Source organism: Lissotriton vulgaris, chromosome 12, assembly GCF_964263255.1.
Source record: "Lissotriton vulgaris chromosome 12, aLisVul1.2, whole genome shotgun sequence".
NCBI classification, from domain to species: Eukaryota; Metazoa; Chordata; class Amphibia; order Caudata; family Salamandridae; genus Lissotriton; species Lissotriton vulgaris.
In genome coordinates this window covers 606612981-606639322 of record NC_141700.1, presented here as the reverse complement: position 1 = coordinate 606639322, position 26342 = coordinate 606612981, and the positions used below count along the sequence as shown (strand labels likewise).

The window sequence follows — 26342 nt, the reverse complement described above, 5'->3', positions numbered from 1 at the left end:
CGACAATTGCGATCCACTGCCAGAGGACGATCCGCTAAACTCAGATGATGAGGGAGGGATGGAGTGAGGGGGAGTGGTTGAGGTGGGGGGCCCTTCGGGAGGGCAATGGGGGGGTGGCAGTTGCTACACTCTCCACATTGGCTTCTATATAACACACAGCACTTTATCCTGTCCTGGGGTTTTTCCTATAGCTATCCTGCAATGTTCTTTATCGATGGTCGCACTGTGATTTCCCGTTGTTCTTTTGTTTCTTTTGTTATTTTCCTTAAAAAAAAAAAGAAAACGAAAACCTCATTTACTCTGTATGAAACGTGTACTAGTGACCTTCATTCATTTCTGTGGCGAGCCTTTCAATACAGTGGCTTTTTCATCACATGGACTTTACTTCTCGAGGCTGTCATTGCTATTTCTTTTCATTTAGCGGCCGGCCCCTCGGGGTTGTAGGCGACGTGCTGTGTAACTGTATGAAGGTGCAATAAAGGTTTTCAAAAAAAATATATATATATTACAAAATTGAGGGAGGTGGTGAAATATTAATGGCATGCTCACCGCTCCACCGGTGATAGTTCCGACCCGGCAGGGCCCGTGACCATGTAGAGGAATAGTCTCAGTACGTGTTAATCTGGGGAAACATGTAGAAAATAGAAATCAATAGATAAATGAGGGAATGAATAAAAACGCGGTCCCCAACGTGCAGACAAGTCTAAATCGAAGGGGATGTAGCCAGGAACATACCGGGAAAGAAGAAATGCTCCTTCAAGAGTTCAAGTAGATCTGCCAATATCAAATTAGTCTCTGCGTCTATAAATGATAGTACGCTGCAAGGAGAGAGCACGAGATTAAATAAGATCTTGTGTTCTCGGCGTGTGCCTGTACATATTTAACCTCACATTTGAGAAAAACAATACTCTGCCACGTTCCCCTGTTAAAGATACGAGCCCAAGGTCGGTCAGACAGCTAAAATTACCTCTGGTCACGTAAAAAGAAAGCTCATATCCCGGGAGAAGTTCAGGTGAAAGTTCCACTGGAGCGGGTACGCCCCAGGTGAATCCAAGTTCTGTGGAAACAAGACACCGGCATCAGTCTTAGACAAACGCAGCATTAACTAAATGGCATAGCACTACCTAAGGCCGTCAGGCACAGAGCCTCACGTACTAACTTAGTTAAGGATCAGTAGGACGTCTGTTTCGAGTGCTCCCGGGTCATCGTGTTCCAACGATAGGACACGTGACCCGAAGTAGGGAGTGTTTAAGTACTGTGTGCGTGGTAGTTAGCGTCCCTATGGAAAAAAAACTAGAACATTTGTCTTTCAACCGAAGGAAAAAGGTGTAAAAAGCCCAATTGGCAAAAGGTCCATGAGACAAAAGCTAAAGTACAGTAGGAGGAACCGCGCAAGACAACTAGGATAACACGAAATCTATTTCAAAAAAGATCCATTTATCTTGGGATCTTGTTAGGGGGTCTTCTCCGCTCGCCTGTTGCACCTTATTTACTCCACTTTACTCAGCTACCTGCAGCGTCCACATCTGGTAGAGCGCCCTAGGACATTCTGATGCACTAAAAACCCTTGTCCTCTGTATTAATGTTCTCACCACGTTTGTAATTTGGTCTGTCTCTACAAAAATAACCGAGACAACTTACTGTAGTTCTGGTTTCTATTGATTATTAGTTTCGAAGCCACAGCAGCTGGCTTTAGATGAAGCTTCGTCAAAACATGTTTTTCATGCTCCCAGAACTGGCACTTGGCAGTTATAGTGTGGGCACTGACTGACAGACAGTGAGCATTTATTTAGTAATTCAACTAAACTAAGGACTGTTTGTGATAGGTCTATGTGGCATGGGTCGGACTGTTCTCAGTTTGCGCTTTGAAGAGGGCTTGAGAGTTTTCCAGTCATGCTCTAAAGGCTTTCACAGTTTTTCAACTGTGTTTGTTGCACCCTCTTGGCTGTCGATGGACCACGTAGGAATGGATCTTAGTTGACACGTAATAAGGCCTTTTTCCTGGAGGTACTTGACGTCTTTCCTCATATAGAATTGTGTCCAGTGCACATCACTTTAATGTTAATTTACTGTTTCACCCGGAGTCAGAGGAGAACTTTCTGAGGAGTGGTTGCATGTTCTTATTTGCATAGGATACAACAGTAACTCCTTGTTTTGTATGCACTAGAGTTACACAACTGTATCTTGCTGAAAACTTTATAAATAGTGCTGTAATACTGCAGTGGAGGGAATATGAGAGTTCTGATTAGGTAGACACAGTTGTTGACCTAGAATATTGAAGGCTCTTTCAGTACAGGCTTAGTAGCTTGTTCCTTTCACTGCTGCAATGAATTGTTGGAAATGTTAAGTTATTAAAAAAAGATTCTCAGGTTCTTTCATGGTTGAGAAGGAGAGCACCTTCTCTATCTACAGGAATTCACCTTAGCCATGTCCCTTTTCAGGTCTTCCGAAACCCCTTCGACAAGTCAGAAGTAGACAGGGGCAGTCAAGTCAGGTGAGTATGATGACTTAATGTTATTATGAAATTGAACAATGTTAATACATAAAATATTTGTACTCAAACCCATATTATCGAACTGCAGTCTGTTTAGGCCCTTGTAATGAGTGGTACATTATCTGGTGTGATATTTATTGTGATACAAAAGGGGATGATGGACGGAGCGTTTGAGCAAATCAAACACTCACCCCCAGTCAACTGATCTGGGTTTAATCCATCACCATTCTTTAGCTCACTCAGCCACCCCAGTTCAGACATGGCCATATGCAAATCAGTCTGACACTGTGCCTCATGGGAACAGTGCAGCCCGAACTGCCAAGCCATGTCTTCCCTGGACCAGAAACAAGCATCCTGGGACCGGTTTCGGATTCATAATCCTCATCAGCCAGGCTATCTTGAATCCAGTGGCCAAATGAGCAAGGGACTCACGTCTGAGTGTACCCTGCCAACTTAGGGCGAACAAAGTGATATAAAAGGGGATGATGGACGGAGCGTTTGAGCAAATCAAACACTCACCCCCAGTCAACTGATCTGGGTTTAATCCATCACCATTCTTTAGCTCACTCAGCCACCCCAGTTCATACATGGCCATATGCAAATCAGTCTGACCCTGTGCCTCATGGGAACAGTCCAACCCGAACTGCCAAGCCATGTCTTCCCTGGACCGGAAACAAGCATCCTAGGACCGGTTTCTGGCTATCAGCCATCTTCAGCCAGGATAGCTTGACTCCAGTGGAGTGCAAATAAACGATGGATTTAGGCCCAGATCTCTGTACTGGGGTGAATGTATGACATTGTTCTGCATTCTGTCCATCAATTGTTGTTTTTGTGATATTTATTGTATCTGATCAAATCCAGCTCTGTGGGAGTCAGAATTTTTTGGGTCTGATAAATAGGACCTATTGCCACTTTTCTGGGAATAACATGCAGGTTTTGGTGCACATTGCACCAATATCTGTATGTTCCAGTAATTACCAGGCTTTTTTTCCACTGCTGAATATCTTCATGTTTGACCTGCTAAAGTTTACCTGGCGAGAACTGCAGGAGAGTACGGTGTAAAGCTGCAAACTTGAAATTACAGTAAGGGCTTTAGCTGGAGTTACCATATGCAGGCCTCGGAAAATCATAAAACTGTTACCAGTCCTGCAGGTCTAGTGACTTAAATAATCTACTTGGCCTAACTGTAATGCTCTTGACTCGTTTATTTATTTGTGAGTTTTATATAGCGCTAGCTAGACCCAAAGGTATCAGAGTGCTTTACAGGTTGTGCACATAAACTGGTTTAAAATTATGTGATCCTAGGCAAAACAGTGTATTCACTGAGCCTCCATTTCTTTCCTTAACACTTATGATAGCACCTTCAAATATTTTTGATCTGCCGTTCAAAAAACTCTGTTTGATTTAGTAGACCAAACTTTTGCTCCATATATAATACAAATCTTGCTGCATGTAGCATACACATAATACCTGCCTTACCTCGGGAAACGGCCTCTACAACGAAGCCGTTTCCACGAAATCCTTTACCACGCATGCTTTACAACGCATGCATGGTTACAACGAGAGGCTTTACCACGCGTACCTTTACTACAAAATACGTAGTAAAGGCATGTGTGGTAAATGAAAAAAAAAGGGGGGGTTTGGGGGGTCTCCCCCATAAAAAAAATAAAGCGTTGGGATAAAAAGGGGGGCTCTCCCCCCCCCAAAAAAAAACTTACCTGAAAAGCCGAAGTGAAGACGAAGCTGAAGCAATCGACGTCGTTGGAGAGGAAACGGAAAGTAACTTCCGCTTCCTCTCAACGACGTACGACCGACGTAACCAAAGAAGAAGGAGAGAAGGCGAGGTAAAAGGTAAGGGGCATTTTAGTAAAATAAATATATATATATTAAGTGTTAAGGGCAGGGGTAAATATAAGGAGTGGAGGCAGGGGGCATTTAAGGGGAGAGTTATAACCTTTATCAAGAGTATGCCCTCACCATGCATACATTTACAACGAAAAACGTTGTAAATGTATGCGTGGTAAAGGTATATTCGAGGTAAAGGTTAAGCGTGGAAAACGAATTCCGTTGTAACGCATGCGTGGTAAAGGCATGCGTTGCAACGGAATTTGTTGTAACGTCATACATTCCCTTGCCTTACCTCTAAGTTCAGTAACAACATTTTCATCAGGGCGGGCTGGAATGTTTCTCAAATCATGTTTAAAAACTACACCTTATATTAAATATGTAACTAAAGCATGAAGTGGTAGCACACTGTCATTTGCAATCAGGACATTTTCCATTGAAACAGCCATAAAATGTGCAAGTGACACGCGGTTTTATTTATATAACTATAGGGGATACAAACAATTAAGTTTTGAAATCGAGTTTATGCAAATATTTGTCATTTGCACATCACCAAGTAAAGTGTTCCTATTTGTTTTGCGCTTATTTAAATCTTTGATAGCATCACACTTCTGAATTACAAAAAGATTGCTTTCGTAACTCCTAACTTTTTTTAAATATTTGTACTATTTATTTACAAACTATTTAAATGTTACGTGCCAAAAAGAAAACCTGACATCCTAATGCTTTCGCAATTATTTTCAGAAAGCTCACTTTACAAAATCCGCTAACTGCAGTTGAACAAAGCAAAGCAAACACCATTTTCCAGGGCAAGATAAGCAGCAATTAGTAAAAAGACACACTGACATTTGACCTCTGTCCTTGAGCAGAGAAAAAATATGTCAAAATTTAAAGCCAAGGCATCTTCATTGCTCATTCACTTTCTGAATGAAAGAACATCTTTTGCTTTCCAGCTTAAGTTCACTCGCAAGTAGATTTTTCAAGGCCTGATATGTATCAATCAGAATTATACTGGCCACTCATAATTAGGGCACTAGTCTAATATTTAAATGAAGACCGGGCCATCATATCAGCACCTACAAGCGAAAGCAACAAAATGTCCCTCAGGAACAGAACTAGTGATTGGATTTAAAAAGAAAGAGAAATGCTCTAAGTGATTTACTAAATTCACATGGTCTTCCTGGGTTTAACCTGATCATCCTCCTATAACCACCTCTTGACATGCATAAGGAGTATACTCCACTTTCTTGCTGAGGAGGACTTTAGAAAACTACAAGTTCTACAGAATCTCGTATGCAAGACTAATTTTTAAAGATAACCAGCATCTCTCGGAGGTCTGCCAACTGTATCCCCCGAACAACCAGAAGTGGCTGAGCGGTGGGGCTCTGTAGCCTGATCTTGCACCATTGCCTTACAGGGCACCTCTCTATGGTGCATAGGTGGGTGGATGTCGTCGGGCGGCCCAAGAAGCTGCCGGATCCGGTGCAGCGGTGAGGCTGGAGGAGGATGGCGGGTGCTGTCTCCCTATATACTGGGGTGCTATATTCCCCCTCTGCTCATCAGCAGTGCCCCCCTGGCCACCCATGCTTACTCTGGGAGCCTGGTGGCGTGCAGTGAGTGGCGGGAGCGGCCTGCTACTTCCGTGGAGTAGAAGGTGGGCGCCGCCAGAGTAGAGGCCTCCCCTTCCTCACCACCGTGGCTCTCTACCCCTTTTCATCTCTGGCCCGGCCATTGGGCCTTTACTTACCTAGCTCTCCTCTGCCCTCAATCGATAAACGGAGGCGCGCTCTTTGACTGGAATCCCTGTCGAGAGGCCACGCTTCGTGCTTGCCCTCATAGCCTGTTGTGATCCCACCCGTGTTGCCTTAACCCTTGCTTGCCTACCCGCCTTGCATTTCCTTACCGGGGGAGAGGCTTGAGACATGGGTTGATCGTGTTGACCACCGGCAGCCCGTGTTGGTGGGCTGGTCCATCTCCAGTGTTGCCTACCCTCTCCCCTCAACATTGCATCAATATTCTTGAACTAAACAAAGCATGGGGGGGGGGGGCGAAGCACATAAATGTTGAAATCAGCATGTGGCATTTGTGACCGCTTGTGTACCTGCTGGTGACGGCCCCACACTGTAGTTGTTGGGCCTGGGAAAGAAGAAGGGGTGGCACCTTATTCACCACTGTGTACTACAGTTGGGCGACAAGAGAGGATATATTGCTGACTCTTCCCAGTCATCATCTCTGGACACAGCATTGGAACCGCTTCCTGCTACGGTTGGGACGCTTACCTGGAAGCCTGCTGCAGTCCCCAAATATAATACAAACAGATTATGTATTTTTAGTGCGGGAGCGCTAGCGAGTGCTGGAAGGGGGCATTTTTATCTCTGAAGGGTGGCCACTGTATCCACTATGTCCTCTCAATGAACCACGAAGAAAGACTCATCTCTGAAAGATCTCTTTGCTAAGAAGAAGGCGTATCAGGGTCCCGAGATGGCTGCCACAGCGCTGCTCACTGAGGAAGCTCAGGCTAATGGAGTGGCCTCTGGGGATGCCCCATAACAAAAGCTTTTCTGGAGCAACTCTTTGGGTCTTTTCGTGGTGACTTCACTGGCCTCAAGCAGGACATTGTATCAGAGATTAAAGATGTTTGGTGCGATGTTGAGGAGCTAGGCAAGAGGCAGGATGCACGTGAGGAGGAGCTGGATGGCCACTGTTGTGAGCTACTAGAGCTGCGAGATCAGAATCAGGAACTGCGTTATCAACTCGAAGATCTTGAAAACCGGTGTCGGCACTCGAACATATGCTTTAAAGGGGTACCCCTGCAGGCCATTCCTGGCAACCTTTGGGACTTTGTTGTTTGTCTATTTAAACATGTGGCACCTCACTTAGGGATCAGGAAATAGCACTTGGCAACATTCATTGTGCTGGACGTCCGCCTAGCGCATTGGGTCAACCTCAGGACATACTCACTTGTGTTCACTACTATCGCCAGAAGGACGCCATTATGACCGCAGCCAAGTGACAAGGCAGTTATTGAATTTGAGGGACACAGGCTGTAGTTATATAAGGACATCTCCATGCTCACCCTACAAAGACGGAAGGCTCTCCAAGCATTGACGGATCTACTCTGGAAGATGAACGTTCGATACAGATGGTTTCACCCATCAATTGTTTGGACAAAACGAGATGTCCGCACGCTAAGATGCCTGTGCTCCCCAGGATATGCCCTCCTTTTGGTCTGAAGCATGGACTACCTCGCCATTCCGGGACCCGATGGCTGATGGTGCTGGTCCTCGACGTGTAGGCAGCTACAACATGGGGATAGTGTCACCGAAGCAGATGGTGATCATTGACTTTTGCAATAAACATAGACCTGCTTGACTCTTGTGGGTTCTTCCTGCTGGTTCCACTGTCAGGCTTCCGGCCAAATTTGTAGTCTCTTCCTCATGGACAAGCTTTCCTCCAGGTTGCAGTTACTCCCTCGTGCTCCAGCATACAGATATGGACGGGGGAGCTCCACCACGGTATGGAGCATTTGACTGAGTACCCTCATTTCATTACAATTTGTGTCCCCATGCGGGGGAAGTTCTTGTTTTGTTGTTTCTCACCTCTCTTCTATGTATTTTTCTTGTGTATTTCTGTCCTTACCCATATCCGGTCTATGATACTCTATGATGTATGTGTAACTTGGTCTGGCTTTATCTTATTTCACACATGCCCTGCATTGTGTTGCTACAAGTATACTGATGGTGATATCAATATTTAGCCTTAATGTTAGAGGCCTTAATGCACCTGCAAAGTACTTGGCGTTGCTTGCTTTTCTCAGGGACGCTAAATGTGGCATATGTTTGTTGTAAGAGACCCATCTTCTTCAGATTGGCTGCGGATGCTCTCCTGCTGGTTTGTACTGACAATACTTTTCATCTGGGTTGGTTAAGAAGGCCGGAGTTGCGATCCTTCTCGCCACACATTCCCGGGGATGGTGGTGCAGGTACACGCCAAAATACCAGGAAGATTCTTGGCCCTGCGTATAGAGGTAAAAGGGGTTGGGTTCACTTTGGCCACTAAATATGCGCCCAACGACCACCAAGAAGTATTTATTAGGGATGCATTTGATCAGCTGTTGGCTGCGCCGGAAATGGATGTTATGATAGGTGGGGACTTTAATATAGTAAAGGATGTGCAGAGGGACCGCTCCACATCACGGACGGGCCAGGTTGGCAGCCTTGTATTGGTGCTAGACAGTGGATGAAGGAAGCAGGTTTTACGGTTCCATGTGATCTCGAGACGAGGACATAGCTTGTGTCTCTATGAGACAGATTCCCTCTCAGAAGCTGACATGGTAACATATCTGTCAATGACTCCCCTTTCCACGATCCCGTGAACTGCGATCCCTTCTCTTGATGGCGATATCACTGTGCAGGAAGTTTTTAATGGCCATCCAGCATCTGAAACCGGGCAAAGCTCCTGGGCAGGATGGTTACAGCATTGAGCTTTATAAGGCTTTTGGGGTACAGCCTGCACCTAGCTTTGCACGTCTTTCTAATACACTTAGCCACTGTGGGGTGCTGCCCGATTCAATGCACCTAGCCACTTTCACTGTGATCCCCAAGGTGGGCAAGGACCCTGCATACTGCGCGTCCTACTGCTCGATCTCGCTCCTGAACATTGACATAAACATTTTCATGAGAATTCTGGCTCACAGGTTGACCCCCTATATTCAAGGGCTGGTTGAGACAGATCAAACTGGGTCTATCCCAGAGCAATAACGTAGTGATAATATAAAGCGGGTGTGCCATCTATTGGATAAAGGGCAGTAGCCACAGGCGTCAACTGTCCTTTTGTTGATCGACGCTGAGAAAGCCTTCCATCGCATCCATTGGCCCTACCTTTGTCTGGTCCTTGAACACATGGGTTTCAGCCCATGTTTTCGCTGGTGGGTTCATTGTTGTTATAAATCCCCTAAGGCTAGGGTGAGGGTGAATGGGCTGCTGTCCACCCGTTTTGCCATCGCCCGTGGAACGAATAGGGCTGTCCCTTATCGCTCTGGCTCTTTGCTCTATATATGGAGACATTTGCAGAGAGGATCTACGGCACCCCCGGATTGCGGGTATTCAAATGGGTGGCACCACTCTTGACACCACCAGTAAGGAGATGTTTTTAAAGATTAACTACTGGTATTTCACTCCAGCTAGGATAACTCACTGGGATCCAAGCAAAGACGGAAGTTGTTGGCGCCAATGTGGACTAAGGGTACTCTTACCCATTTGTTACGGGAGTGTCCCAAATTGGAAACCTTTTGGGATGGGATTCTGGAAGAAGTGAATGCCCTATTTCATTCAGACATCTCTAGATTTCTCAGTTATGTGCTATTGGGTCTTCCCAACCTTTTAACATATCCCTTGAAATCGTGTAGAGGCAAATCAATTGCATTAGGATTGGGTGCCGCGAAACAAGTCCTTCTCTCTAGATGGGGCCCCCAGGTCATCCCGGTACATTTAGACTGTCTTTATTAATTATGGGAACTGCTGGGAATGGAGAAGTTAACATCTGTTGCCACACATGCACTCCCTGTGTTTGATAAGATGTGGCAACCATGCATTCAATATCTGTTGTAGCAATTCCGCGAACTCACCTGCCTATTTTATTTATGAATTCTCTGACTAACATCTTCAGGCAACTCTCCCTTAGACTCGTCGCCCCCACGCTAACCACTGCACTTTCTCAGCCAGTAAACATCCTGAGGGGTATCACATTGCATACCCTTCTCAACACTCATACTGTCACTTTACCCTGTCTTTCTAAGTCCTGTGATATCCTTCTCCACGACTACATTTATGTTTCTAATTTGTCTAATCACCACCGGCCAGTGGATGTAGGCGGGACATTGTTGTACTACATGTTTTTCTACCAACAATAAAAAAAGATCTAAAACCTTAAGACAGCCAGTAAGATCAATTCAAGCTCATTCATAAATTACTGTATTAACTTCCAATTAAGCCGGGCTGGACTAGCCATTCTGCAAATTAAGCATTTCCCCAGTACGCTGGAAATTATGGGGCATCTTTCTGAGCTGGATGGTTACTGGTTGTCTTCCTTAAATCCATGCTGGTCCTCATTACCTTTCTGTGAGTCTTAAAATGCACTCTCTTTTAAAACATTCCTCCTCATATAAAATTAATATTGTTCTCTTCTGAGCCTACCACCTTTAGAGGCAGAATTCTTCCCATGCAAAAACCCTATTCTCTGTCAGGCTTCTGCCGACGGGGACTGGTCTTTTGTGACCTCGGAGTATGGACTGCCAGAAACCTGCTCCTGCAGGCCAGCGCACAACTTTTTTGTCAAGCTCTCTCTGCCATATCGCTTTCTCTGTGATCTTGACAGGTAAGAAAAAAATTTACTTTTGCTTTTCTGATATCCAACCTTGCAACAGCACACTTGCAAGTTCCATACATTACAATAGACCCGATTAAGACCTCACCCTTAATAGAAGTCAAAGGGAGAAATACATTCTCTCTAATATCTTTTTTTTAATTCACCAACTTTGCGATTCTAAAATGTTGGCATGTATGGCAGTGGTATCTGAGACCACTGCCTGATCTTGAAAAACATTTTTTTAACGAACATTCACAAAGTGGCTGGGGTCCCTTGGGGATTTCTTCCCATTTGCTAATGGATTACCACCTACTTGAAATAGGCAAAAAATGCAAATGCTTTGCGACTGCATTTCGGTCGCAAAACTCACTCATACCATTGTGATTCAGTATAAGGAAGGGACTAAACACGCCTCCTTTCTAATACTGAATCTCAAACCCATTTTACGATTCGGTAATAGGTTACTGAATCGCAAAATAAGGCTTTCTACATTATGAAGGCGCGGTCCTGGCACGGTCCGCACCTGGACCGGGCCCAGCGCAAGGACCCCAGAAAACGCCCCATGCCCAACACCGCTACGATGCCAGAACCCTTCACACACTCAACACCCGACGATCACACACCTGCTTCCTGGCCGCCCCGAAGCACACCCACTGAGCTTTCACCTGCCAGAACTGCAGCTTCACAAGCATCCGCCCAACCATGCGGCAGACCAGGAAAGAACCCAACCACCTCAGATGCGTCCTTCTCAACACCCGCTCCGCCCGCAAACACACCGTTGAACTCTGAGACTTACTCGACTCAACCTCCCCAGACGCTGCCTTCCTGATAGAGACCTGGCTGAAACCCACCTCGGCACTCGACATAGCAATAGCCGTCCCGGGAGGCTACAAGATCACCTGCAGGGACCACACCAACGGAGCAGGAGGTGGAATCGCCATCGTCTACAGGAACACTCTCAGAGTCTCGACCAACACCGACGACACCCTCAGCACCGCCGAACACCTGCACTTCCAGATCCACACCGACCCCATCACTACCCTCATCTACAGACCCCCCCTGGACCCTGACCACAGTTCAGCGACTCCATCACCGACTTCGTCAGCACACACGCCCTTGCCTCCACCAGACTACATCCTCCTCGGGGACCTGAACTTCCACCTCGAGAACAACAACGACACCAACTTCACCACCCTGATCGACAACCTAGCCAACCTCGGACTCAGACAATTCATCACAACACCCACCCACTCCGCCGGTCACACGCTTGACCCTATCTTCTCCGCAAGCCCCCACGTCTCCTTCAACCACACTACCGAACTCCACTGGACCGACCATCGCTGCATCCACTTCACCTTCAAGAAACCCACCACACACCTCTGCACCCAACAGATGCCTCGCCGCTGCTGGAGCAAAGTCACAGAAGACCAGCTAACCACCACCCTCGCCCAGAGCAGACCTGCCAAACCCACCGACCCCGATACCGCCGCCCGCAACCTCAGACAGTGGATCAACGACTGCGCCAACACCCTCGCCCCGATCAAGAATCCCTCCAACAGTCACACCAACAAGAAAGCCAGCTCGTTCACTGAAGACCTCCGGGCATCCAAGCAAACCTGCTGAAAGCTGGAGAAGATATGGCTCCGTGAACGAACACCGGACAGCCACGCAGCCCACAAGAACGCCACCCGCAGACACCATCACCTCAACAGATCCGCCAAAAGGGCCTCCTTCAAAAACCGCCTAGACAACAACGCGCACATCAGCAAAGAGCTCTTCCACATTGTGAAGGAACTCTCCAACCCCAGCTCCAACACCAACGATGTCCCACACTCGCAAGACCTGTGCGACTCACTGGCCACCTTCTTCCACTGCAAGATCGCAGACATCCACGACAGCTTCAACGCCATTACCGCCCCGACAACCATTGAGAACTCCGCCCCCACGACCACCATCCGCACCAACCACCTGCTCTCCTGGACCAACATCAACGACGACGACACCATCAAGATCATCAACACCATCCACTGCGGATCTCCGTCAGACCCATGCCCACACCACATCTTCAACAAAGCCAGCACATCCATTGCACCCCATCTCTGGAAAGTCAGCAACACCTCCTTCAAGACAGCAACCTTCCCGGAGAGCTGGAAGCACACCGAGATCAACGCCTTACTCAAGAAACCCAAGGCGGACCCCAAGACCTTCCGACCCATCTCCCTGCTCCCGTTCCCGGCAAAGGTCATCGAGAAGACCGTCAACGAACAACTGACCCGCTAACTCGAGGAGAACAACATCCTGGACCCTTCCCAGTCCGGGTTCCGCAGCAACCACAGCACCGAGACTGCCCTCATCGCTGCCACCGATGACATCAAGTCCCTGCTGGACCTGTCAGCCGCCTGCGACGCGGTCTGCCACCACACACTATGAACACGCCTCCACAACGCCGGTATCCAAGAGAAGGCCCTGGACTGGACCACCTCCTTCCTCTCTGGCGGAGCACAGAGTGTCCGCCTTCCCCCCTTCCGCTCCGAAGCCACCAAGATCTTCTGCGGCATATCCCAGGGCTCATCCCTCAGCCCAACTCTGTTTAACATCTACATGGCACCGCTCGCCCACGTCGCCTGTCAGCACGACCTCAACATCATCTCCTATGCCGATGACACCCAGCTGATCCTCTCCCTCACCAAGGACCCCCACACCGCCAAAACCAACTTTCACGAAAGAATGAAGTTCGTCGCTGAATGGATGAGGAACAGCCGACTGAAGCTGAACTCGGACAAGACGGAGGTCGTCATCCTCGGATCCACCCCTTCGGCCTGGGACGACTCCTGGTGACCAACCGCACTGGGAACAGCTCCAACACCCACAGACCACTCATGCAACTTAGGGGTCATCCTCGACTCCACCCTCTCCATGACTAAACAGGTCAACGCTGTCTCCTCCTCCTGCTGCAACACCCTCCGCATGCTCCTCTGGATCTACAAGTGGATCCCCACTGAAACGAGAAGAACGGTCACCCAGACCCTTGTCAGCAGCAGGTTGGACCACGGAAACGCCCTCTACGCAGGAGCCTTGGCCAAACTCCTGAGACGGCTCTGAGGCATCCAGAAGGCCTCTGCACGCCTGATCCTCGACATCCCTCGCCGCAGCCACAGCACACCCCACCTGAGAGACCTCACTGGCTCCCAGTCAACAAGAGGATAACCTTCAAGCTCCTCACCCACGCACACAAGGCACTCCACAACACCGAACCAGCGTACCTCAACAGACGACTGATTTTCTACACCTCCAGCTCCGCTGGCCTCGCCACAGCCCCCCGTTTTCAAAGAGCGACCTCCGGCGGTAGATCGTTCTCCCACTTGTCCGCCAAGACCTGGAACACCCTCCTCATCCACCTACGGCAGACCCAAGACATGCTGACCTTCAGAAAACTCCTCAAGACCTGCCTTTTCGAGCAGTAGCAGCATTCCCCACCCCAGCGCCTTGAGACCCTCACGGGTGAGTAGCGCTTTACAAATGATATGATTGATTGATTTAGCGTTCGCTAACGGCCTGATTTTTACAGCCTAAGAAAAGCTTTTTACATCTGGCCCCTGTCTTCCCCCAAACCTGGGAGCCGTGCTTTAAACAGAAATGCAGTAGTGCAGGTCCTCACTATATAGTACCTGCTTGCTTCTGATAAGTGCTGAAACTCTGTTGAATGTTCTGCAACAGTACCGAGAAGTGCAGGTATTCTCTCCCCCTTTCAAATGTAAGAAGTGCAGGTACTCATTACCGGACACTTCCAGACCATTTAAAACACTGCCTGAGAGTCATTTTAAAGCGCCTTGCATTCAGGAATAACCTGAAAAAGTGATTGCTTGAGAAAACCTCAAAATAAAGCTATGTTCTTCTTGTCTTCCGTTTATCGCTTTGTGCCGGGAAACTAAAGCGATATGATTGCTGCTCATTATAAAACTAAAAAAATAAACGAAGTAAATGTATAAATAAAGCATGCTTCTTTATTCTTACGTAAGGGCCGGACACTACGGGAGCCTTGTCTCGGAAGATGGTGGCGCCAAGTTCTATGCTTTCACCTCTCCTCCTCGGGGTGAGAGCTCAGCCAAGGTCACGCATGCGCACAACTGCTGCTGCGCACTTTTATCAACCGTGAGTCAGTGGGGCCTGCACGCTTGTCACGTCGGGCCACGCGCAGGCATAAGTGTCCTGGGCAGCCCATTTCTTTTGCCGCACAGTTCTGCCGCCCCCCCCCCCCCCTCCAATGGCGGTCGGGCCCCGAAAGGGAATCCTGCAACACCATTTCGCCGACCCCCGAGCATGGCCCTTTCTCCTGGACAGACAAAAAGGTAACTAGCACGGACAGGCCATAGCTAGGCTCACGCGCTGCAAAGCATGCTGGGCCCCCTCTTACCCGCCGCTCCCAAAACCAGGCTCCCTAGTCCTATCTCGTTCTTGATGTGACTGAGTTAGGGCGACCAGAGAAGGTGAGCTTTCAAGTCATTTTGTATTTTTGTGTGTGGTTAGTAAGCCTATCAAAGCAGGTTGCATGAACACTTCAGTTATTTATGGCAAAATATGTTTAACTGTTCAGATGTTGGTATGTCTTTAATATTAATTTATTTTAAATAATTTGATGAGGCACCATTTAATCATAAGGGTGGACAGGATGCGGACGTCATGTAGCGTCTAGCCTATGGGTGAACCAATAAGTTATTGGAAGGAGGCTTTGAGGGGGCCAGACCCTTCCTGATGGGTGAGTAGAAAAACGTTGTTTTTTGGGAGGTAGCACTTAGTTTACCATGCCATGACTCAATCTGCTGTCACCTCTATAATGGCCCACAGGCACCACTGCTGTGTGCCGATTGGCAGCCCCACCACAGCAGGCAAAATAAAAAGCACAGCCTACTCGGACACTGTAATGGAGTGACCTGGGCTACACATTAGATGCTGTGTGGATGGGTGAGACAGTGATGACAGTCTGGGTAAACGTTTTTGTAGCGTCTTCCCAGCTCGGGTACCCGCCAATGACTATGCCACACATGGAGCTTGGTATCACACGTCTTTATTCATCTGCGTGTAACTGCATACTCCACATTCTAAAGCAGCCTTTACTACAATATATTCTATTCATTATGCCATAGCTCTATGGAGTTTTTATGTAGCCATAAGGGTTCCATCATTGTTAACTCGCAAAACACTGCAGTTATCCTCTCCAATATTTTAACTGGTAACGCAAATAGTCTCTGAGTCCCTGACTAGCCCTGGTATTTGGTCTCAGATTATACCTCAAGCTATGAGAATGCGAGTCCTTTCCGGTCAGGGGTAGCATAGGTGTTCAGTTTTTCCTCTCATCTAATGGTCTGCCTGCTTTGAAAACTCCGGGGTCTCATGAGCAGACTTGATGATGGTATGGACATTTTAGTCCACCTGTTGGAACCTAATGTTGTCAGGTCACCTAGGGTAGCCTGGCCTAGGGTAAGACATTCTCTAACTGAGGCACATGTGTAAAGGTTGCAAACCACCCAGCAGTAATTCAATGCAATATCACTCAAAAATGACGCTACACCAATCTTTGTGTAAAAATATGAGCTGCTTTATAAAAATACTCTTTGTTCTCTTAACTATGGTTCATCTCCAGATAGCACAGTTCAATCCATTACATTCAACCATGAAATTAATAAGATCCTCAAAGTTGCCAAAATTTCTCACTATTTAGCTTTCTTGCTTTACAGCACATTACAGTAGTTTCCAGGGAGCAGTGACTGCACTCCTCCAAACTTTACTAGACTTGACTCCTCTGAAAATGATTAACACATTTACTCCTTCTCCACCTTTGACACCAGGAAGTACTGGCTAACCCTTCTCACTTCCCTTATTTCCGTACTCGCTCTCCTGAAGAAATGTCACGATGCAGGCAGTGAACTAACATTTATATACCCAGTGGTAAACAATCAATCTGTGAAGACCCTTGTGGAAGTCTCTAAGGGCTCTGCACAGTTGGGCTTGATCCTTGTTTAAATAAACACTAGGCTTTGCTCCTCTGCCCTCGTTTCTGTCAACCTACGGTCGACAACTTCCCCCTCTCATCCTCCTCCTTACTTTCTTGTGGTGAGTCCGCCGGGCCTGTGTCTTCGATCGCCAGGGGGGGGAAGGGCAAGGAAAAGGAACCAGACCACACCGTGGCTCCCAAGCTTATGGGCTCCTCGACTCTCCTCTCCCGCTCAAACCAGCTCCTCCGTTTTAGAGCTCAAGCGGGGAAAGAAGGGCACAACAGCAGACATGAGCCGATGCTTACTCTCCGCCCGCTTCCTCCTCCGGTAACGCCTCCGCCTTCCTTGAGGGAAGCGGCTCGACCGGGCATGCGCGGGAAAGTAGTGGCTCGGGCCAGAGCCTGCTCGGCTTCGCAGGACCTCCTCCTCCGGTCCCGCCCACACACGCCGACTGACGCGTTCAGTCAGCAGGGCCGGCGCAGTACAGGGACGGGGAGGGGAAGGATAAATCTCCACACGCAACTTCGCCGCTTCAATCACCGGACCCAGGGCGATGGGGGCAGACTTCACCAGGCGGCCAGTTTACTCGGCGACACCGCGCCAGGCACTCGGTTTTAGCCCCAATCAAGTCAATCCTACTACCCCTGATAAGGCAAGGTGATACCCCAGGTAACGGGTAGGTGGGGGGAAAAAGGCTCGGTTGAAATGTCTGATGACTCCTCTTTTGCTCTTAGTCCTCTTGGCTTTGGATGAAAGTACCCAGGAGTCCCTCTCCTCCAATCTTGCACTAGAGCCTCTTTCCTCACTGGGCAGGGGGGCTTCCCACAGGTACCACCTCCCTCACCCACTCTTTTCTCTGGGACCAGGTGAGAACAGGTGCCCAGGGTCTTCAGGATTTCCTACAGGCAGGGTCAGGACAACAACTATAAGGGGAGAAGGGTGGTGAACCAGTAAGGAGCGTCCCTACAATGGGAGGCCAACCCTCTGATGATCCTACCCCCGCCTTATACTCCAGCCTTCACTCCAGCCAGCCTACACTGCAAGACAAAATGGTTGCCCAGCATTCTGCCTTTTATAGGCTGACCCTCAGAGGTCCTTTCTCTCTTTTTCTTTTCTTTTAACATTACAAAGGGACAGAAAGGACAACGGAGGAGCAATAATGAAGCATAAAACGAAAGGAAGTAGGAAAGAGGATTACACAGTTTAGGAAATGAGGGAAAAAGGTGAATGGAGCAATAGAAAGGCGATGAAGGAGAAAGGAGGAATACAGAAAAAAGTATATGGACAGATAGAGAAAGACAGGAAGGAGGGAGCAGGACAAACGAGAAACAAGGGGAAGTTAGAAATGACATTCTTAGTGAAAGGAGGAGGGACATCAAGAGAATTGATGCGATAGCTTAAGAAATGAGTAGTAAGGGGAAAAAGATACTGATTAAATAAGTTGTTTGAATGGACTGTTTCACAAGGGAGTGAAAATGTTTCAGGGGGCAGAAGAGAAGAGGCAGGATCATAATAGTGAGAGGGTAAATAGAAACGGGGAAGGCAAAGGTTGGGGAGAGAAGGTTAGGGGTCGAGGAAGAGTGGGGGAGAGGGAAATAGGATCATCTATAGAGATTGATCAAGATGTGGGGAGAGTGAGAGAAAGAAGTGATGAAAGAGGAAAAAGACGAGTGTTAGAATGAGTAATACTTCCAGGAAAAGGCACTAAGGAAGAGGGGATTGGAGAAAGGATGAACAGACAGAGTAAAATAAAGAGAGAAAGAGGCAACAAAAAGGGGGAGAAAGGGAAAATGTACAGGCAGACATAAAAAGACGACAGAGGGTAAAGAGACACAGGGAATGATGAAAGGAGTAACTGTGAGCTGGTAATCAAACATTGAGTCTGCACAAGTTTCCAGAGGTGAATCTTCTTTTGCCAATCATTTGGCTTCGTGGTACCCTACCCTACCTTCACTTGCTGACTCTCACATTGTTACATTTTCACAACGTTTTGTGAGTATGAACCAGCTATATTGTTCTTGTCCCTTAGGCAAGCACAGGTATGTACCAGCTTACCTGCTTGAATGGAAGGATGTGACAAATTCTGACTCACATATCTCTCTTAAAAAGTAACAAACCTGTCAGAGACTGTCAGGCACTTGATTTATTGTTGTTGGGTTTGCAAATCCCCCCTCCCCCCAAGCGTGCACACCGTTATTTTTAAAGCTTTATTTCAAGCCCGTTTAGTACACAATAGATATAACAAGATAATTGAAGAAATCAATATTTTTTAATGCAAAATCCAAACTCCCTGGTCTCTAGTATGGCAAGAGACTGTGGGCTTGCTTTTTAATCCTTAATCATGTTATGGTTTAAAGGTAAAGAATACCATATGGCATGTTAAGGGTAAACACGGGGAACTAAGTGGAAGGGGCATGCAAGGATTTGATCTAATTTTCCCCATGTGCACTTCGTCATAAAGTTAGCCTGTCTCTAGGAGAACTGATTTACTCCAATCGCCTAGTATGCTTTTGATGCTTCAAGATTATCATTACAAAGGTGCATGTGCTGATTCACAAAAATAATTGTGCTTCTAAGTTTGCACAGATTTCCAGGAGTACTTGTTGAATGCTGTGCAATTACTCAGGGCAATGACCACCACCTTCGTGCTGTGAATAATTTCTGGTTTTTTTAAATCTCCATGGCGATAATGATAATATTTTTCCTTTTGAAGAAATCTCTTCCGTTACACCCCACCATTTTTGAAGGTTTTAATGACTTATTCTAAGCCTGCACAAATATTTACACCTGGCGTTGAAGATTCGCACAAATGTATAGAGCATTCCATTTAAACGAGGACCACTCTCCAACCACCATGATCTCTGACAGTACAACACAAATCTTTTAGTGAATAAATGCTTTTATAAGTGAAGAATCTAGTTGTGTGAATTTGCAGGCACAAACACCATTATGCATCCGGCTCATTAGTTCTAAAAGTGAAGCATTCATAATAAGTATCCAGTGGTTATCCTGAAAATCTGGCATGGGCCTGGCTCTCATAATTCAGAGTGAAACGCACCTTGTGCAGTCTTTTTCTCCTTGGTTTTTAACTAGCCAGCGGCGGCTGCTCAATTGAAGCAGAGGAGTGCCGCCCGCCACCTTCAGCAAATAAAACGACAATAAAACATTATGATAATATACAATATACATTATGATTATAAAAAATTATGATTTTATTTTAATTCCCTGGAGCCGGTCCCAGGACACTGACTAGTCTTGGGGGCGGGTCCAGGGGAGGACACTGCTGGTGGGAGAGTGGTAGTGCACTCCCTTCACGGCGCATGAAGGTTTGGCCAACTATTTCGGGCCGACCAAACCCTCATGCGCAGTGAAGTTCTCTCCAGTTATCTTCAGCCTGAGCTGCGTTGCTGGGACTGGAGAGAGCAGGCAGGCACATGCTCCCAGTCTGCCTGGGAGTGCAATCAGGAAGCTGATTTCATGCAGGGTCAGGATTGACCACACTGTAGTCTGGGAAAAGAAGAAGCCAATAGGAGCATGATGCGGTGGGCGTCACATTCAGGTAAGTTTTTAAAAAAAAACTTTTTTTGTCTCTTGGATCCTCCCCACCTCTCTCCTCCGGCCCGGCCCGCCATTTTGGCAGGGGACTAGTAGCTATTGTACCTAGCTGTCATGTAATGGAAAGGAGGGGTTTTTTGTACTTCAAGACACACACGATAAATTGTTGGTGACATGTTTAAAGGTGCTTTCTTTTAGACCAATTTAGACCAAGATGAAGCTCTCTGGTTTCCCAGGTACATGCAAAAGTAGCCCATACAGTCCAGGTTTTTCCTTTCCATTCTGGATCGCATAGTCAAGATTTAATAATAGACAAAAAAAGTACAACAAACAGGGCTGGACTGGGAACCAAAATCAGCCTTGACAAATAATGATCAAATCATCCATTCTCGCTCCCTACTCACTCTCTTCCTACTCACTCTCTTAGCCATATCCTTCTTCCGCTCCTCTCTTTTTCCACTCTTACTCTTTTGAAGCCCTCCATGCCTGGTGCATTTACCTGTGGAAACTGGAGAAAGTGACAGACACCCCCTCCCATCCTAAACACTGGCTTCCAAAGGCTCCAGCGCACCAGAGAAATGCCTGGTGGAAAAACAGGCACTCAGGGTCTGACTATAAAATCCATCCCAAAATGCAAAGACCAAGAAAACCTGAACTGGATAAGCTACTCTTGCATGAATCTTTAAATCTGAGAGCCCATGGGAGGAAAGAAGGGAACACTTTGCAACAAAAAGCATTGATACTGGTTTACCAGGTTTAATTAGAATTGTTCTTTTCTTTTTCCCTAAATAGTCTAGTTCGGACAGAAAATCGGATAAATGTAAAGATATGCACTGTCGACCCTATCGATCAACAGTCTCCGATCCTGACCTGAGCCAAATCCAGGCAAGCATTCAAAGGCCCTCCCTTGGCACAAATCCACAGGAAGCCATTCAGGTAAGACTGTTACCTGCAGGATTGCACCACTCTTAGAATGAGCATGGGGGTACTGAGTGGTGGAGTACGTGGGACCCAGGATATAGAGAAGAGAAAGATAGGTGACAGGAACAAAGAAGGTAAGTGGGAGAAGTGAATGTAATCTCATAGAAAAATGTATAAATAGATTAGCATTACTGAGAAACCATTTCACCTAAACAGTGAACGGAAATTTGGAGTTGGAGGATAAATGGCATTTACCATTCCCTAGAATCCAATACATAGAATGTCTTTTTTCTTTTTACATAGCGTGTTGCATTCTTATTTTTTAAGGTGGAAACACAATGGTTTAAAGTCTTACTTACAGAAACATTTTTTTCTGAGGTAGTTTATTCTGTGCTTTACTTCAGAAGACAGTATTTTAGATTTATATCTTTTGTATTGTCTAAAAATTACTTTGGATTCCTTTAATGTGTTGACATCTAACAGCCCCTAAATACCATCCATCCCTGGCCCCCTCACAACCCCGAGGCACTATCCATCCCTGCCTCCTAAAAACACGTCACCACACTTATACTACATCCTTCCTGATCTCTAAACTACTCATTCCTGAACCTGAAAAGCCCTCGCTACTCCTAAACACCCTTTCTGGACCCTAAAAACTGCTTTCTATGCCTAAACCCCATCTATCTCTGAACCCTTGAACCACTTACTACCCCTAAACTCTGCACCTTCCCGAACCCTAAAAGCCCCTTTCTGTGCCTAAACCCCACCCTTGTTTGAACCCTTAAAGCCCCTCATCATGCCTAAACTCCACCTGTTCCTCACTCTAAAAAATGCACACTACCCTAAACACCGCCCATCTATGACCCATAAAAACCTCTTATCACTGCTAAAATCCAGTCATCCCTGAACCTTAAAGACCCCTTCCTACAAATAAACTCCAACCATCTATGAACTCAAATCTTAACACCCGTCACCACCCTTTATTTCACCCTTTCCTGAACCCTGAATATTCAATCTGCCTATAAACTCCACCCATGTCTGACCCTCAAAATCTCTCCTGGATCCTTAAGAACACATAGGAAAGAGCGAAGCCGGAAATGAGGAGGAGTGAAAGGGATGAAAAGCAAATAAGAGACTAAGGGCCAGATGTAGGAAGGCTATTACCGGTCGGTAACGGTCGAAATTTAGGCTTTTCTGATGTAGGGGGCTGAAATTAAGGATTCAGTAATTTACCGAATCGGTAAATTACCGATTCAGTAATTTCTTGAATTCCTAATGTAGGGAGCACTTAAATGAGTACTTATCCCATGTTGGGATTCTTTATTTATATGGACGGACACGCCACCTACAGGAGCACCCAACCATCTAAACCCATTGTGGATTTTGAACTTTAACTTCCACGAAAACGTTATTAACAAATAGGCTGTGCATCCACCTTTTACATAGGATTCGTTATTTACCACCAACTAAAAGTTGGTGATAAATAATGAAAACACCCCAAAAAGCAATTTTAATGAAATTGCCTCGGTGCCATGTTGCAGACATACATGCCCTTAGGGCATGTATGTCTGCAACATGTGCACCCATACAAAATTGAGGGGTGCAACAGGATGTCAAAGTGACACCCTGCCACCCTTCACTGTTTTCCCCCTTTTACCGAATCGGTATTTACCGATTCGGTAATTGACATTCCTTCCTATGGGCCTGGAGGCCATATGAATGAATAGCAATTACCGAATCAGTAAATACCGATTCAGTAATTACCGAATCTTAACAAATCAGTCATTTTTACCGAATTTTTTGCTACATAGCATTTACCGATTCTAAAATACCGAATCAGTAAAATTCGGTATTTTAGAATTGGTAAATACTATTTACCTACATCTAGCCCCAAGAGGCAAAGAGAGACATAAAGGAAAGGAGAAAGGTGAAAGAGTGAGGGATGCAAGAAAGGACTGAAGGAACAAAAAGAAGTAAGGAAAGGAGAAGTGATTGAGGAAGGAATGAAACAAAGGGATTGTCAGGCCCTGTTCGTGGGACACTGGGCAGACAGGCGCTAATGGGCCCAACCGTGGTGGTTGAGATCGTTTACCACTGGTGTCATAGGGTCCATCTTATTATGGCTCAGCAAACTGACCCAAGTACAGTTCTTTCCACACTTGCCTGTCAGGGTGGTGAGTGCATCAGTCACAGTCTTACCAGGGAGGTAGTGTGGTGCTGAGAACTTAAAGGTTAACAGACACAATAAGATTGTCAGACCAGTGCTTATCTTTTACTTAAAAGAACATACTTTAATCTCACAACAAATCTAAGTACTACACAGATAAAAAGGAAAGCAAATACAGGATTACAATCTTGGTTACGATTTTCAGAAATGACTTCTTGTACCCTCTGTCCCCGCTTTAAAGAGATATCTAAAGATCACAGTGCCCAGGATGCTCTAGGCTTAGATACAAGTGCAGATTATTTCAAATACCCCACTGATCTAATGTGCAACTCAACTCAATGTCTTTTTACCTCCCCCCATATGTGCAAAAAATCATAACTTCATGTGGCACTCATCAACACCTCCTAGTCTCTCGTTCCAGTTGCAGGTTAAGCACTATTTTTACCTGTTGGTTGGAATTGCAATTTTACTTGCATTCTTGCGTACCTCACGTCACAGCAGCAGCTTCACTCTTACATGTGCCAGAGCCATGCCCTCGTATTGGAACAGGGACTACTGGATGAAGTTGGTGTGGCAACTCTTGTCTTTGACAGTGGCGACTTCCTTAGCTGGGTGCAGCCCGGTGCTATGGCAGGTGCGGCCTCCAGGCCGAATGATTAGTGATGGAGTGTTTTCAACAGATGTGTCTACTTTGACAATATGAGCTTTTTATACTGTGATGTGGCTCCTTTTCCAGAGGCTGGCAGCAGCACCAGTCTCTCGAGCTCACTGTTGATTTCCATTCAACACAGTGAAACATACTGTTGCATAGTGTTACATACTGCCTCTGGTGGTATTTGCTTCTGTCTTCCATACTGTTCTGCTGGCCTGCCTGTCTCTCTACAGGATTCTCATGTATCAGTTTGATTCTTTTCAACAGCTCATAGATAATCCTCCTGGCTAGATGTTGTGACTCTTTTAAACCTCTGACGTACAGTGGCTCTTGATTCTTTTCAACAGCTCATAGATAATCCACCTGGCTAGATGTTGTGCCTCTTAAACCTCTGACGTACAGTGGCTCAGGGCTCCTTGCTCAGCTGCACTCATTCTGATATGTATATAGCTCCAACTAATCCACTCTTCGGCTTTTCTTTAAAGGCATTGACTCCCCAAACTGAAATCATATTCAAACTTGATGTAAACCGAGTGCAACCACAGTTTCACTTCTGAAAATGTCTCTGAGGTTGCTGAGCCCACTAGTAAGAATTCTGTTAAGCTGAACTCGGATAGAGATCCTGGTTTTGGATAGTTGACCAGCTGTGTCTTCCTCTAGCTGGTGGATAGCAGATGTAGGCAAAGCTATTCTGTCCAACAACAAACTTCCAACTTAGTCCATAAATCTGAGATTTCTTTCGTTAGAAATTGGGTTACAGTGTGCCTGGGGTATGAGCCTAGATCAAGCAGTAACAAACTCCTATTCAGGGCAAGGGCAGGCAAACCCTAAACCTGTGCTCAACCCTCTAGTAGCTTGGCACAGTGCAGTCAGGTTTAACTGTTTTTAAAATACTTTGTTTTTCAAATTATAAAGATATGGTCACATTGCATTACAAACCGTAAACTTGCAAATCAATCAAGTCATATCCGGCAGGTACATACACAGTTATTTATCGTTATAGTATTCTTACATCATGGTCAAAAGCAATATCGGGATAATCCAGCCCCCCCCCCCCCCCCAGAATAAGGATACCCGCTAATAACACCTCCCATAAATAGCAATTAAACATAGCATAAGTGAACCCACTGAGTCTGAAAGACAGGCTCTGGCACAAAGAAGGGAAACAACCACCTATCAACCCACCCCTTCAGGGACCACCCCTGCCTCCACCTGTGAGTCCGAGGACTGTCTGGCTTTCTCAAAGTAGGACCTCAGCGGCCCCCAAATGTCCCGTGGCCGTGACGTAGCCGGCATAAGGCCAGCGTGTATGTCAGCATTGGTGTTGCAGTGTGTCAGGCTCCCCAACCAGTCCTGCGGTTTAGGCGGGGATTTCCTGCCCCAGTGTAAGGCCACTTCCCGCTTGGCTAACAACAGCCCCAACAATGCAAGCTTCCTGACTTTCTTTGGAATCTGTACAGTGTATCCTAACAGGGCTATCTCAGGAACGGGAGCTAGTGGAAGTCCAATTATCTTACCCAGGATCACATGCACATCCGACCAGAAAGGCTTCAAGCGGGGGCAAGTTCATGCCAAATGTATAAAATCGGCTTGCGGTGCATTACATTTCAAGCAAGTGTGCGGGCGTTCAGCGTCTATCCTGTGTGCCAATGCTGGGGTAAAGTAAGTGCGACGGAGAAATTTAAAATGTAACAGCTTATGGCGACTATTAAGTGAAATGTCCTTGGTGGCTTCACAGCATTTGGCCCACTGTTCGTCCGTAATAGTGCACCCAGTGTCTGCTTCCCAGGCCTGTCTAAGGCTGGAATCGTCCAGCGGCAACAATTCGGCACAGGTCCTATACATTTTAGAAATGAGGTGTGCACTGCCGGGATTCTCCAATACCAGTGTAAGCGGAGGAAAGGAATCAGGCTCAGTCGGGTATGTGGGAAAGGAAGCGCGCAGTGCAGACTTCAGGCGGCTAAGTAGAAATCTCGTCATGAAGCTGCAATCAGTGAATCTGGCGTCTTAGTCTAATGAGAACACATGTCCCCCTGGGAATAGATCACCCATCTTTTTGATGTCTAGTGTAGTCAATGTATTCTGCACTAGTCTCTCCCCCGTAATTGGGAACCATCTGGCATTGGGTAAGGGCAAAGCAGAGGAGTAGAGATGTGGGGCGCCTGTCCGTGTTTTCAGCCTATTCCATGCCCAAGCAGTTGTGGACACCATCTGTATGTCATGTTTGTCGCTTGGAAAGCCCGTGGGAAGTACCTCGAATAATTTGTCAGGGAGTACCAGGTTTGCCTATGGTCTTAAAAAGGGAATGCGTGCGTCAGGGTGAAACCAAGCGAACGCGTAATGACACTG

The 26342-nt window shown here is 46.6% G+C and overlaps 1 protein-coding gene across 1 annotated transcript in view; it reads left to right on the top strand.

The window, feature by feature from the left end:
• Positions 1–26342, top strand: part of PKD1L3 (polycystin 1 like 3, transient receptor potential channel interacting) — a 1100724-nt gene that overhangs the window by 55455 nt on the left and 1018927 nt on the right. The window contains exons 2-3 of the mRNA XM_086945530.1: positions 2442–2494; positions 21046–21189. Coding sequence (XP_086801656.1) covers positions 21082–21189 — 108 coding nt within the window. The 5' untranslated portion in view covers positions 2442–2494; positions 21046–21081. The remainder of the gene's footprint in view (positions 1–2441; positions 2495–21045; positions 21190–26342) is intronic.